We start from the raw sequence: 12,746 nt of genomic DNA, 5'->3' as shown, positions 1-12,746 counted from the left end.
ACCCAGTATAGATTTAAAATGCCAAATCATGTTTTAAAATATACTACAGCCTGTTTGGGGCTTTTTCTTTGCTTCCCCTGATTTATCTGTTTTTACTCCTGCATCATTATTGAGCTTTGTGTACCTTTCCCTGTTCTTCCTCATTACTCGCCCTTTTTAGCTTTGGCCTGACTGTTCTCATTTGTTTTGTTTTTCAGATGAAATTTAGAATTGCTTTCTTGAGTTTTCACCCCCCAGTCCTCCCGATACCTTAATTGAAAGTGTGCTAAGGTAAAACTGGATATGGCAAAGTTGATGTCTTTTCACTGTTGTATTCTTCTGTCCAGGAGCACAGCACATCTTCCACTGTGTCCTTTAATGCCCCCTTCCTTAATGAAAGTCTGGTGCATTTCTTCTTAAACTTATTGTCAGGTATGTTGAGGTTTTTATTGCTATTGTGAGTGTGGTCCTTTTCTTTTATTGTAGTTTCTGTTTATTACTAGTAGGAAAGCTATTGACTCTCCTGTATTTACCGTGGAATTTTTTATGGCTAATTTTTTCTTTATAATTTTCATTGGTTACAAAAAATTTAAATACCAGTTATCAAAATAACAAAAACCAAATTTCCATAAGCCCACTAGACTTACTTGTGGGCTTTCCCCCAGTATTTATCTGCAATTTTATGACTTAAAATCAAGTCATACCATATAAACAATTTGAACCCTAGCATAATTTTTGGATCTCTCTCTCTCTTTTTTTCTTTTCTTTTTTTTTTTTTCTTTTTTGAGACAGGGTCTCACTCTGTCACCCAGGCTGGAGTGCAGTGGCACTATCTCAGCTCACTGCAGCCTCAGCCTCCTGGGCTCCAGTGATCCTCCTGCCTCAGCCCACCACATAGCTGGGACTGCAGGTGTACATTACCACACCTGGCTAATTGTTTTGTATTTTTAGTAGAGACAAGGTTTCATCATGTTGCCCAGGCTGGTCTTGAACTGGATCACTTTTTTAAATAAAGTTTTTATTTTAGAACAGTTTTAAATTGACATAAAAATGGCAAGGATAGTACAAAGAGTTCTCATATATCCCACCCCTGCTTCCCTGTTATGAATGTTTTCCATTAATATGGTACATTTGTCACAATGAATGAACCCAATACTGGTATGTTATTATAAACTAAAGTCCACACATGACTTGGATTTCCTCAGTCTTTCCCTGCTGTCCCCTTTCTGCTCCAGGACCCCCTCCATGACACCACACTGCATTTAGTCACAGTCTCTGTAGGCTCCTTTTGATGGCGACACTTTCTTGGACTTGCCCTGTTTTCAATGACCCTGACAGTTTTGAGGAGGACTGGTCAGGTATTTTGTAGAATGTCCCTCAACTGGTGTTTGTCCGATGTTTTTCTCATGACTAGACTGGGATTTGAGGTTTGAGGGAGGAAGAGCACAGAGGTGCAGGGCCGTTCCCATCACACTGAATCAGGGACTTGCACTGTCAACAGGACTTACCCCTGCTGATGCTGACCTGGGTCACCTGGGTGACAGCGTGTTTGTCAGGTTTCTCTACTATAAAGATACTCTCTTCTACTCCGATTCCACATGGTACCCTTTGAGAGCAAGTCACTAAGCATAGCCTCTAATGAAGGAGTTGGGGGTTACCCTTTGTCTTCTTAAGAACAGGGTATCTATATACATTATTTGGATTTCTTCTGTGTGGGAGATCTGTGTTCTCTCCCATTTATTTATTTAATCCTTTGAATCCAAATTCATATGGATTCATGAACATTTATTTTTTACTTTGGGATAGCTATAATCCAGTTTATTATTTGTTTTCTTGCTTAAATTGTTCCAGCTTTGGCCATTGGGACCTCTTTCAGTTGGCTCCTGTGTCCCTTGACTTAACCTCTTCAGTGTGTGTGTGTGTGTGTGTGTGCGTGCGCGCACGTGCATGTGCACACACATTTATCACTTCCTTGCTTTCTGGCACTAAAAGATATTCCAGGTTCATCTTGTATGTTTCCTGCCCCAGTCCTGGAATCAGCCATTTCTCCAAGGAGCCCCATTTTTTACTGGAGAATGGTTATTAAAGGCCAAGTTCTGGTGCTAGGTGCTCTTTGCTACTGAGCAGGTTGCTGCTAGGCCCTCTCAGCTGACAGAACAAGAAGTTGTGCATGCATGCCAACCTGTGTGTATACACACATCTTTAGATATTTCTCTATGTAACCATGTGCATCAACATGGAGCTTATCATGAGTTCATACTGATGTCTCCAGTGCTAACCCATTACCCATGGATCATTCTAGCTCCTTCTCTTGCTTATGTACCTGGCATCAATCTAAACTTACCAAGACCTCTATGATACATTTTCATTTGGTTAAGTTTAAAAATATTTTATAAAATAGTCTACAAAAATGTCATGTAGTTGTTTATTCACTTAGACAGGGTCTTACTCTGTCGCCCAGGCTGGAGTGCAGTGGCACACTCATGGCTCACTGCAGCCTCAACCTCCCAGGCTCAAGCAGTCCTCCCACCTCAGCCTCCCAAGTAGCTGGGACCACAGGGGCATATCATCATGCCCAGCTAATTTTTTATTTTTCATTTTTGTAGAGACAGGGTCTTGCTATGTTGCCCAGGCTGGTTTCGAACTCCTGGCCTCAAAGGATCCCTCCATCTAGGCCCCCCAAAGTTCTGAGATTACAGGCATGAGCCACTGCACCCAGCCCATTTTGGCTTTTTGCTTCTTATCTAAATATAGCTGTTAACAATGCCAAGTTTAAGGGTAGCTAAACAAGGTGGCAAAATAGCTTAACACAGCAGGAAAAGGGGGAAAACTGGAAATGCATTGGTACTTAGAAATTAGGTGGCAAAAAATCAGTGAAGTCTGGGATGTCAGCAAGAATGGTGGGGTACACAGCCCCATGGGCCTGTCCCCCAAAGAAACATTGAAAAATCTAACAAAACTGTCTCAACCAACTTCATCAAAACTTTGAAAAATAGGCAAAGGTTTACAGCAACCAAGCAAATGCTGAATCAAGAAAAAGGCAGGTGGGGTATGGTGACTCACGCTTGTAATCCCAGCTTTTCAACTTTGAGAGGCTGAAGCAGAAGGATCCCTTGAGACCAGGAGTTCAAGACCAGTCTGGGGAACAAGCAAGACCCTACCTCTAAAAAAAGAAAAATAAGAAAAAACTTAAAAATGGTAGGAGAGGCTGGGTGCGGTGGCTCACGCCTGTAATCCCAGCACTTTGGGAGGCCGAGGCGGGCGGATCACGAGGTCAAGAGTTCGAGACAAGCCTGACCAACATAGTGAAACCCCGTCTCTACTAAAAATACAAAAATTAGCTGGGCATAGTGGCGCGCGCCTGTAATCCCAGCTACTTGGGAGGCTGGGGCAGGAGAATCGCTTGAACCTGGGAGGCAGAGATTGCAGTGAGCCGAGATTGCACCACTGCATTCCAGCCTGGGCAAGAGGGCGAGACTCCGTCTCAAAAAAAAAAAAAAAAAAAATGGTAGGAGAGCCTGGTGTGGTGGCTCACGCCTGTAATCTCAGCACTTTGGGAGGCCAAGGCGGGCTGATCACGAGGTCAGGAGTTTGAGACCAGCCTGGCCAACATGATAAAACCTGTCTCTACTAAAAATACAAAAATTAGCTGGGCATGGTGGCAGGTGCCTGTAATCCCAGCTACACAGGAGGCTGAGACAGGAGAATCACTTGACCCCAAAAAGCAGAGGTTGCAGTGAGTCGAGATCGCACCACTGCCCTCCAGCCTGGGTGACAGAGTAAGACTCTGTCTCAAAAAAAAAAAAAAATGGTAGGAGAGCCTGGTGATGACTCTGTTTGCCCTCCTCCCACCCCCCAATCTTGAAGGCAGCAGCATGTTCCTAGCATGGGACCTGGTCCCTGCTTCTGGAGGCAGAGCACACCTTACTCGAAAAGAAGTGGGTATTTATTCTCACCAGTCTGGTGGCTGCCTGAAGGGCTGACACAGGCACTTGTCATTGTTTCACCTAACTCAGAACCCACTTGCTGCAGAAGAGTGACAGATGTTGCTTGGAAACATTGTAAGGCAAATAACTTGCAGCTTCCTGGAGCTAAAAATTATAGTTGAGGCAAACAATGAAGCACTGAAAGCTCTGGAGGAAAAACTGAGGAGAGAGATGCTTTTGGAAATTAGGGCATTCAAAAGTACCTGTGGATACCGGGAAATGTAGAAAGCACCATACATGCGCAGAGAGCTTGCATGCTCAGAAAAGATCTAAGAAGACCTGAGCTTTCACCTGGGGCTGGTCTCTATGCTCAGTGCAAGTAGGAAGTGAAGGCTAAGGTAGAGCTGTGAAAATCCTGGCTAAGCAATGAAGGAGGCCCCAGCACAAAGCCATCCACAGAACAGATTGGGAGAAGTTTCTGTTACTTTTTCTGTTTCTCTCTGTGTGTGTGTGTGTGTGTGTGTGTGTGTGTCTCTCTCTCTCTCTCTTTCTCTCTCTCTCTCGGCTTCTGAATCTGAGATGCCCACTCCATCAGGGAGGCCTGGTGTAGATGATAAGGATGTTTACAAAAGCAGCAGGCAGGAGGTGGGACCGAGGGCACATGTCAGGCTGCCTGTCCTTTGAAGGTGCTCTCGGAGGAGGAGGGACTCTTGGTGGTGCTGGGAGTGCTCTGGAGCTCCTGTGCTACTCAGATGTCTCAGCTTTAATCTCTGGAGATTGCTGTGGTTCAGATGCCAGTCAGATGCTGAGTTGATCCTTATTCTATCTGAATGCTGTAGCTCCAGGGTGGGGCTCACCCCCATGGCCTCTGTCTGTGGGAGGCCAGGGCAGAGTTGTTCATCCAGTCAAGCAGTGGGACTAGATAGGCCTAGAAACCAGCTCCCCCACTGCAGCAGACACAGATGTGGCCCAGGCCCAGGCACCCCAATATGGGGAACGGGCTTTCCTAAAGTTGGATGGGCATGCCTTTGGTGAAAGCAGTTTTGGGTTTTGATTTGTGGACACCTGGGAACGTGGGGTGGTGCTTGGCTGGCAGCAGCTGCTGCAGCCTCGCTGAAGGCATCTGCCTGGGGCCCTTGGCGAGCTGACACCGCAGGTATGGAATGTCTCCCCTGCCAGTGTGCCGGCCATCATGAAACCATAAGGAATTTCCAGAGGAAGCACAGTGGTGGGGTGTGTGGTTGGACTGTCTGCCCTGCACTGCCAGTGCCTCCTGTGCCTGAACACACATGGTCTCTCCATGCAGGAAGGATGTGCCCGTGGAACAGGTGACACACGCAGACAGAGAGCAAACCAAGAAGGTGGTGTACGCGGTGGTCTATGGAGCAGGTAGGCTGCGGGCCGGGAGCTGGGGTCTCGGGGCTACCTGTAAGCTGGCGGCTGTGTGCCTGTGTTTAAATGTGGCTGTGCCTCAGAAATCATCTGTGAGTCCCTGGGTGTTGTTTATGCTCTGATGACACCTGCAGTCACCAGACACTGGCCAGACCACCCCATGCCTTGACCTGCTCAGAGTCACATCCAGCCTCTCAGGGGAGGCCACGGAGGTGGGCAGGTCAAGTGTGACCAAGCCGTTGGCTCCACCCCTACACCATACCACTGTGCTAGGCACCACTGCTGTGCTTGGAGACCTTTGAGGAGACCCTCGTCCACACACATGCCAAGGCATTATAAAGTTAGATAGCCTCAAGGTGTGCAGCGCTTGGACTCATTGCCACATCTCAACATGCACCCCATCTCCCTAGGGCAGAGCTCACCCAGCTGGGCCATGCAGCCAAAGCACCCCACAGAGGGCAGAGCCAGGCCTTGGGCTGGGAGCAGAGCAGTAGGGGTCCAATCTCAGGGGTAGCAGATAGGAGAAAGCGGGGCTAGGCCAGGAAGGACTGAAGGCCAGAGGTTTGGGCTGCCTGGGGCCTCTTCTGCAAGCCTCTCCCTCCCCTCCCCTTTTTGCTTCCCTTCCTGCTTCTGCTCCTCTCCCTCCTTCCCCCTACCCCCTAGCCCCAATACCCATGTCAGAGCAGGCCTTCTACTCTCTTCCACTCACCCTTCTTCTACTCTCCCTTGGACTCCCTGACATGGGCTGTCTGGGATTTTTTAATTCTTTTCTGGCCCTGGGTCATGCTGAATCAGCATGGCCTAGTTTCCCCAGCCAGCCAGCTCCTTCTTAAGCCTGTTCAGACCTCCTTTTCCCTGTGATCAGTTCTTCTTTGAGTAGCAGGGCTTGTGCAAAGACCCTGAAAAGAAGATTCACCATCCTGCCATGGAAACCCTTTGTTTATTCACAGAAAGGCAGCAAAACCAAACAAGCTTCAGTGGAAGAATAACGGGGCAAGCACATAGTAGATTGTCCCTAAGAGCTGCCCTACAGTCTCCATTGAGAATGTGGTGCCGTTGAACAAGCGTCCAGAGTGCCCCACCCCGAAACTGTGGATGGATAGCTTGTCTAGAACCACAGCCAATCAGCCAGGCCAGCTCCAACCTCAGAGCTTTGCACTACTCTTCCCTCTATGGGAACACCTGCCCCTGTACCACCAGAACCCATCCCTCACTTCTGCAGACCTGTGCTCAACTCTCCCCTGTGCAACCTTCCTCAACCACAGTATTTGTTACCCATTTCTAGGTAACAAATTGCCACAAATGTAGTAACTTAAAATAATACACACTATCTCACAGTTTCTCTGGGTGTGGGCATGCCATAGCTGGGTCCCCTGCAGGGGCTGCAGTCAGGGTGTTGGCTGGGGCTGTGATCACATCTGTGGCTTGACTGGGGAAGGATCCACTTTGTTGGCTTCTGTTTCTTTCTTTTTTTTTTCTTTTCTTTTTTTTTTTTTTTGGAGACAGAACCTTGCTCTATCCCCCAGGCTGGAATGCAGTGGCACAATCTCGGCTCACTGCATTGAGCACAAAATTGGCTCAACCTCCAACTCCCGGGCTCAAGCCTCCTGCCTCAGCCTCCTGAGTAGCTGGGATGACAGGCACCTGCCACCACATTCGGCTAATTTTTGTATTTTTAGTAGAGATGGGGTTTCACCATGTTGGCCAGGCTGGTCTTGAACTCCTGACCTCAAGTGATCTGCCCGTCTTGGCCTCCCAAAGTGCTGGGATTACAGGCATGAGCCACCGCACCTGGCTGGCTTCTGTTTCTTGCTGGCTGTCAGCCAGAGGTGGTCTCAGCTCCTTGCCACATGGGCCTCATGCCTTGGGCAGAGCCTACATCTTGGCAGCTCTGCTTTTCAAACCAGCAAGGGAGCAAGAGACACCAGCTCTGCACCCACTCGCCTGTTCATGGTCTCATGCCCCAGCTCAAACATGGGTACCTCAAAGATAGGAGCTCATCATGTTAGCTCACTGCCTGGCACAGAGAAGACACAGGAACAAATTAGTGGACTTGGTGGTCTCAGCTCCACTTTTGAAAACATTTTGATTGTATACATGGTTTTTGGAAAATAGACTAAGAAACTTTGTTTTAAAGAACTAGGTTCTGTGAGTGACAGCAGTGTGACATTGGATTGATTCTCCTCAGAGTTGCTTGGCCCACTTCCTCCTCTCAGCCTCTTCTGTGCTGCACCCCTGAACCTCCCTGGGGCCTCTGTCTTGGGGGAAGGCATCACTCTGCCAAATTATATGGGAGTTTGTTGCCTTGCATCCTGCTGCATCTTGTGTTGCAAACATAACATTTGCTTCTGCTCTGCCGGCAGGACATCACCTCCCCAGTCCTGGGCCCGGCAGCCTGGGCTTGATCCCCAACCCTATCAGCTCCTGACTGTGTGGCTTTGTGCAAGGCCCTCCGCCTCCCTGTGCCATCTCCTCCTTGGAAAATGCTTTCATAGGGTGGATGGGGCCATACCTGGCACACAGTCAGCTCTCATCTCTGTCATCTGCCGTTACGTCTGAGTCCTACTTCACTTCTGTGCCATGTCAATAAATGCCTCCAAGTGACTGAGCAGCTTCTGTAGGTCTCCTGTGGCAGCCCCGGCCTTGTCCCCAGCGGGGGCAGCCATCCCAAATCCAGCTAGGAGGGAGGGATGGAGAATGAGAGTGCCGAGCACCTGCCGTGGGGCAGCTGTCCTCTGGCAGGATGGATGCCCCCACCTACCCAGAAAAAGGTGGTCTTCTCTGCCACCCGTTTGGCTCCTTCTGGAGTATTCACTTTTTTTTTTTTTCTGGAGAGGAAAAGAGCTACATTTTGTAAATAAGCACTGAGTCATTAGCCATAATGTTGAAAAGGGTAATTTGGCTGCTTTTAGCTGTGACAGTGACAAGGGTTCCCACCCTGAGCCTCCGGCTCTGCTGTTCCCATTGTTCCGGTCTGGCTTGACAGCTGGAATTACTGTGTATCCACTGCTGTGGGCTTAGGCTGGTGTCTGTTCTCCTTGTGTTTGAAACTTTGTCACATGAGCTGGGACTGAGGAAGCCAGTCAACTTGCCAGGCCTCCCAGGCTGCTGGGGCGCTTTGGAAACTCCATAGAGGAGCTTTGCACCTACCAGCTTTCAGCGGATTGTAGTGACGTGTTTTCACATAACATACCTCTGAACGGCCCACAAATGCTGAGGGCATGGGGCAAGGCATGATTCCTACACATTCTTGAGAAATCGGTGACATGACTATTGTGAAGACTGTGATGAATACAGCAGAGGAGGCAGCAGGACTTTGTGAGAGGCAGGGGAGATGCCCCAGATGGTGCAGGGTCTGTGTGCTCAGTCCCCGCAGCCACTGTGGGGGAGCTGGCAGGGAACACACGGAGTAACAGAGCACCCACTGTCCGGGAGCCTTGACCCCAGAGGCTGGCTCACAGGCTCACTGCTCCTCCATCAGTCAACTGAATTCAAATGTCCGTCCCCAGCCTGACGGCCCTGCTCACAGCTGCTGCTGAGCCCAGCAGGAACCTGCCTTCTCCTGGAAGCAGCTCTTGACTCCTCGGGTCTTGCTCTGAGTGCTTATGGCTCCTAGAGTCAAACCCTTGGGTCTTCTCAGATGATTCCATGACTCTGAAGCTTGCCTCCACATCCAGTCATCATGTGACCCACAGGCCTGTGCTGAGGGCACGCCGCCTGGCTCAGTGCCTGCTCCCGAGGGGCTCGCACCTGTCAGAGGAGACACGGGAGGAGGCCTGGGCACACAGCACTGTGCCATCAGTGCATCTGCAGGAGTCCCTGGTGCCAAGGGAGCCAGGGGAGGGACCCAGCCCAGGGAGAGTTGGGAGAGTCCAGGAGCTGGCCCAGAGCAGCAATACCCGAGCTGAGTTTTGAAAGCAGCATAGGATTCAATGTCAGGTCTGTTCCAGCTAGACCAGCCCACGTTCCCACAGGCCCACTATGTGCAGGCACTTGCTCAGCCCTAGAGACATAAACAGGAGTGAAAGCCTGTTAGCAATATGTGTGGGGCAGAAGAGCACTTGGAGAAAAGGGAGTGAAGGGAGTGAAGACTGTCCCTGCTAAATGTCAAATTGTAGCGCACACACACACGCACACGCGCACACACACACGCACACGCACACACACACACACACAGACTCACGTGTACCCACCGGATAGGGTTAGCCGTCTGTGGAAAGAGTCAAATTGTGTGTTCGTGTAGGATTTCAGAGGTATGGAGTACTTAGTGCCCCTAGCATGCAGATCTCTCAGGGCCTGTGTGTGAAACAGGATCAACGGAATCACAGTGTGGGGACAAGTTCTATGAAAAGAAGGAGCAGTCCAGAGGAAGCATGGGACAGAGAAGTCCCCACAGAGCCAAAAGCCGTCCTGCTTGGGGAAGGGACAGTGGCCTTTGAGTGTGACAGTCCCACTGCTAAGGGTGTCCAAGGAGTGAGGAGCAAGGATCCAGGGCCTGGAAGGCCTCCCAGTCCCTCAGGCTCCATCTCAGTCTCTCGTCCCTGCTGCTTGTGGAGCCACCACACCGTCTGCTCTCTTGTGGACAGGCTTTCTTTATGCCTGGGGACCGGGGCCACCTGCTGCCCTTCAGAGATCCCGACAGCTCCATAGAAGAAAGGAAAGGGATTCTCCCTTGGCCGTAAGTATTTAGAAAGCAAGGCATGACTTCTGGTTATGGCCAAGTCGCTCCCATTGGAGCAGCCCTCACACAGGGATCAACTATAAACTGTGGAAAATGTATAAAAAGACAACTACCCAGAGGCACTGGGAAGTGACCAGAGCAACAGAAATTGGAGGTCAGCTGACACCTGGAAGAAAGGAATGGCACTGGTGAATTTCTCATTCTATAGACCCTCACCTGAAGGCAAACCTCAGTTGATGCTGTGGGGACAGAAACTCTGCTAGAACATACAATCCTACTAGCTTGAAGAACTGGAGGACAGAGTTCTGGACAACCAGAGGATCTGGAAAGTGAAATGAGAAATTCTAGAAAGAAGAGAGCCAGGAAATGAGGCCAAATTCTAGGTTTGAACTCTGCTCAGATCCTTGGCTGACCCCTAACTATGCATGAATGGGACAGACTTCAAACAACCCAGAAGCCAAGGCAAAAAGGACTGACCTGAGATTTCAGTGTTTTCCCACTACAGGGAGACAGAGTTTGATTTTAGCCAAACTAAGTGCCCCTTTAAAAATAGTACTCCTGAGCTGGCACCTTATCAGTATCTAAGCGGAGTGTTTTGGAAGGAGTTAAGGGGCTGTAGCAAACGCCCTCTCCACCGTCATGGCCCAGCATCGGAATGTTCGAGGCTGTGACTGTGATGAAGATCTTGAAGATGATGATCACCATGGCCAGTCTGTAGAGGATGATTCTTGTATTTCGCCATCAACAGCTGCTCAGTTTATTTATTCACAGCGTGACAAACCTTCCGTTGAGCCTATAGAAGAATACGATCATGAAGATCTGAAAGAATCGTTCAGTTATGTTTCGAACCATCAGCTCAGTGGATTTAATCAAGCTCGCTTTTATTCATGCCTTGATCACATGAGAGAAGGTACTTGGAGATGCTGTGCCAGATGAAATATTGATTGAATCAGTTCTGAAGAACAAGTTTGATGTGCAGAAGTCTTTGTCAGAGGTTCTGGAACAAGATAGCATGCAGAATTTGAAGGACAAGAATGAGGGAAGAGTATCTACAGGAAAGATAGCAAAAGGTAAGGAGTCTTATTTTCTTCTTCTGAAGTTTCAGCTGATAATGTTCAAAGTTCTTATCCTCAGTCAGCAAATCATTTGGATTATAGTAGCAAACCCTTTGATTTTTCTAGCTCAGTAGGAAAATATGGATTATCTCATAGTTCTTCAGTTCCAAGTCACTGTTTACTCCATAGGAAAAAGAAACTTGACAGACTTAAAAGTGAAAAGAAACCAGAATCATGTAGGTTAACAAAAGAACTTTCACTAGCTAACTTAATTCCTGATATGTCAAGAGATTCCTGTGAAAGTCAGCCATCAGTCAGATTGTCATCTACAGACAGTCTGGAAAGTCTGCTTTCAAAGAACCTAGATGCTGATTTGTTGAGACTTCATCCATCTGAATGTGCTTCCAAAGATGATTCTGCATTCAAAGAAATACTATATTTAAAGTCCATAATGATAAAGAGCACAACACTGAATAATTCTTTATATATTCAAAGTAATTCACTATCTGATTTTTAAAACATTCCAGTACAGGACAGTTTAGGAAGTTCAGATAATCCTTTGTGCTTAACTAGCTTGTTGGAAAATATGACTGTTGATAATTTAAATGCTAGTAAAGAAACTGAAGTTGGAAGTGTTTCTTTAGTTGAACAAAGTGCCAAGAATTACATTTTTTAAAATGATAATGTGCAGTTTTCTCAGTGTGAAAGTCCATCCCTTACTGAACTGTTTCGGGAACACAAAGAAAACAATATAAGCCAGTGCTTTTACTTTGTCTGACCTTTGTAACCAGTCATCTGTCAGTTTTACAGATCTAAGTTTGGGATCCTTTCCCCTGTCACAATTAGCAAATCACTGTCAGTCTTCACCAGGAATATCAGAATTAACAGGATCTCTGTTGTCATTGGCATTTCCTAAAGCTTCTCCCACAAGAGACCTTGAGAATTTGTCACTTTCTGAATTGATTGCAGAAACAATTGATGTATACAACTCTCAGATTAAGAAAGAGTCCTTTGAGGTCAGTTTATCTGAAGTGAGGTCTCCTGGAATAGATTCAAATATTGATCTTAGGGTCCTTATAAAAAAACCCAGATTTTCTTCCAAAGCCTATAGTAGACCAATCCATTGCTCCTTCATCACAAACTAAAGTTCTAAGTTCAAAGCTAGGGAAGAAATCCAATTTTGCTAAGGATAATGAGAAAAACAATAAAGGCTGTCAGACTAGGAAACCACCTTTTTCTCTGTCTCAGACCAAGGCCCTTGCTGCTAGACCTTCAGCTTTTGCCTCAACACTGTATCTTCGTTACCCACTAAAAAGCTGCAAGCCATGCACCCTTGACCTCTATAAGACTTTTCTTTATAGTAGACAAGTTCAAGATGTAAAGGACAAAGAAATAAGTCCTCTTGTAGAGATAATACCATTTGACTTCAAATCAGCATCACCTGATGACATTGTAAAAGCTAATTAAAAAAAGCATTTACTAGAGAATAGTAACAAAAGGAAAACTTGATTGCTGTTGTAGAGCTTTTTATTTTTAATTAAAGTCTTAGAGGATCACTTTATATTATGGGATTCAAATTGTGCTTTTCATGAAAATTGTTGTAGATCAGTTGATTAGCTAATGCGTATTTTTGCACTGAATTTTTTTTAAACTATGTCTTCTTTCAGTGATAACAGGCTTTATTTAAGTTGGTAACCTATACTGAGTATATGT

The 12,746-nt window shown here is 47.2% G+C and overlaps 1 protein-coding gene and 1 pseudogene across 3 annotated transcripts in view; both read left to right on the top strand.

Annotated features, from left to right (window-relative positions):
* POLN (DNA polymerase nu) overlaps positions 1 to 12,746 on the top strand; it is a 170,944-nt gene that overhangs the window by 141,199 nt on the left and 16,999 nt on the right. For all 3 annotated transcript variants that reach the window (XM_063808588.1, XM_054683714.2, XM_063808589.1), the window contains one exon: positions 5,212 to 5,294. In XM_063808588.1, the coding sequence (XP_063664658.1) occupies positions 5,212 to 5,294 (83 nt within the window). The remainder of the gene's footprint in view (positions 1 to 5,211; positions 5,295 to 12,746) is intronic.
* On the top strand, positions 10,495 to 12,523 carry LOC100615905 (uncharacterized; annotated as a pseudogene).

Source organism: Pan troglodytes, chromosome 3, assembly GCF_028858775.2.
Source record: "Pan troglodytes isolate AG18354 chromosome 3, NHGRI_mPanTro3-v2.0_pri, whole genome shotgun sequence".
In the NCBI taxonomy this organism is placed as follows: domain Eukaryota; kingdom Metazoa; phylum Chordata; class Mammalia; order Primates; family Hominidae; genus Pan; species Pan troglodytes.
This window is presented reverse-complemented; position numbering and strand designations above follow the sequence as displayed.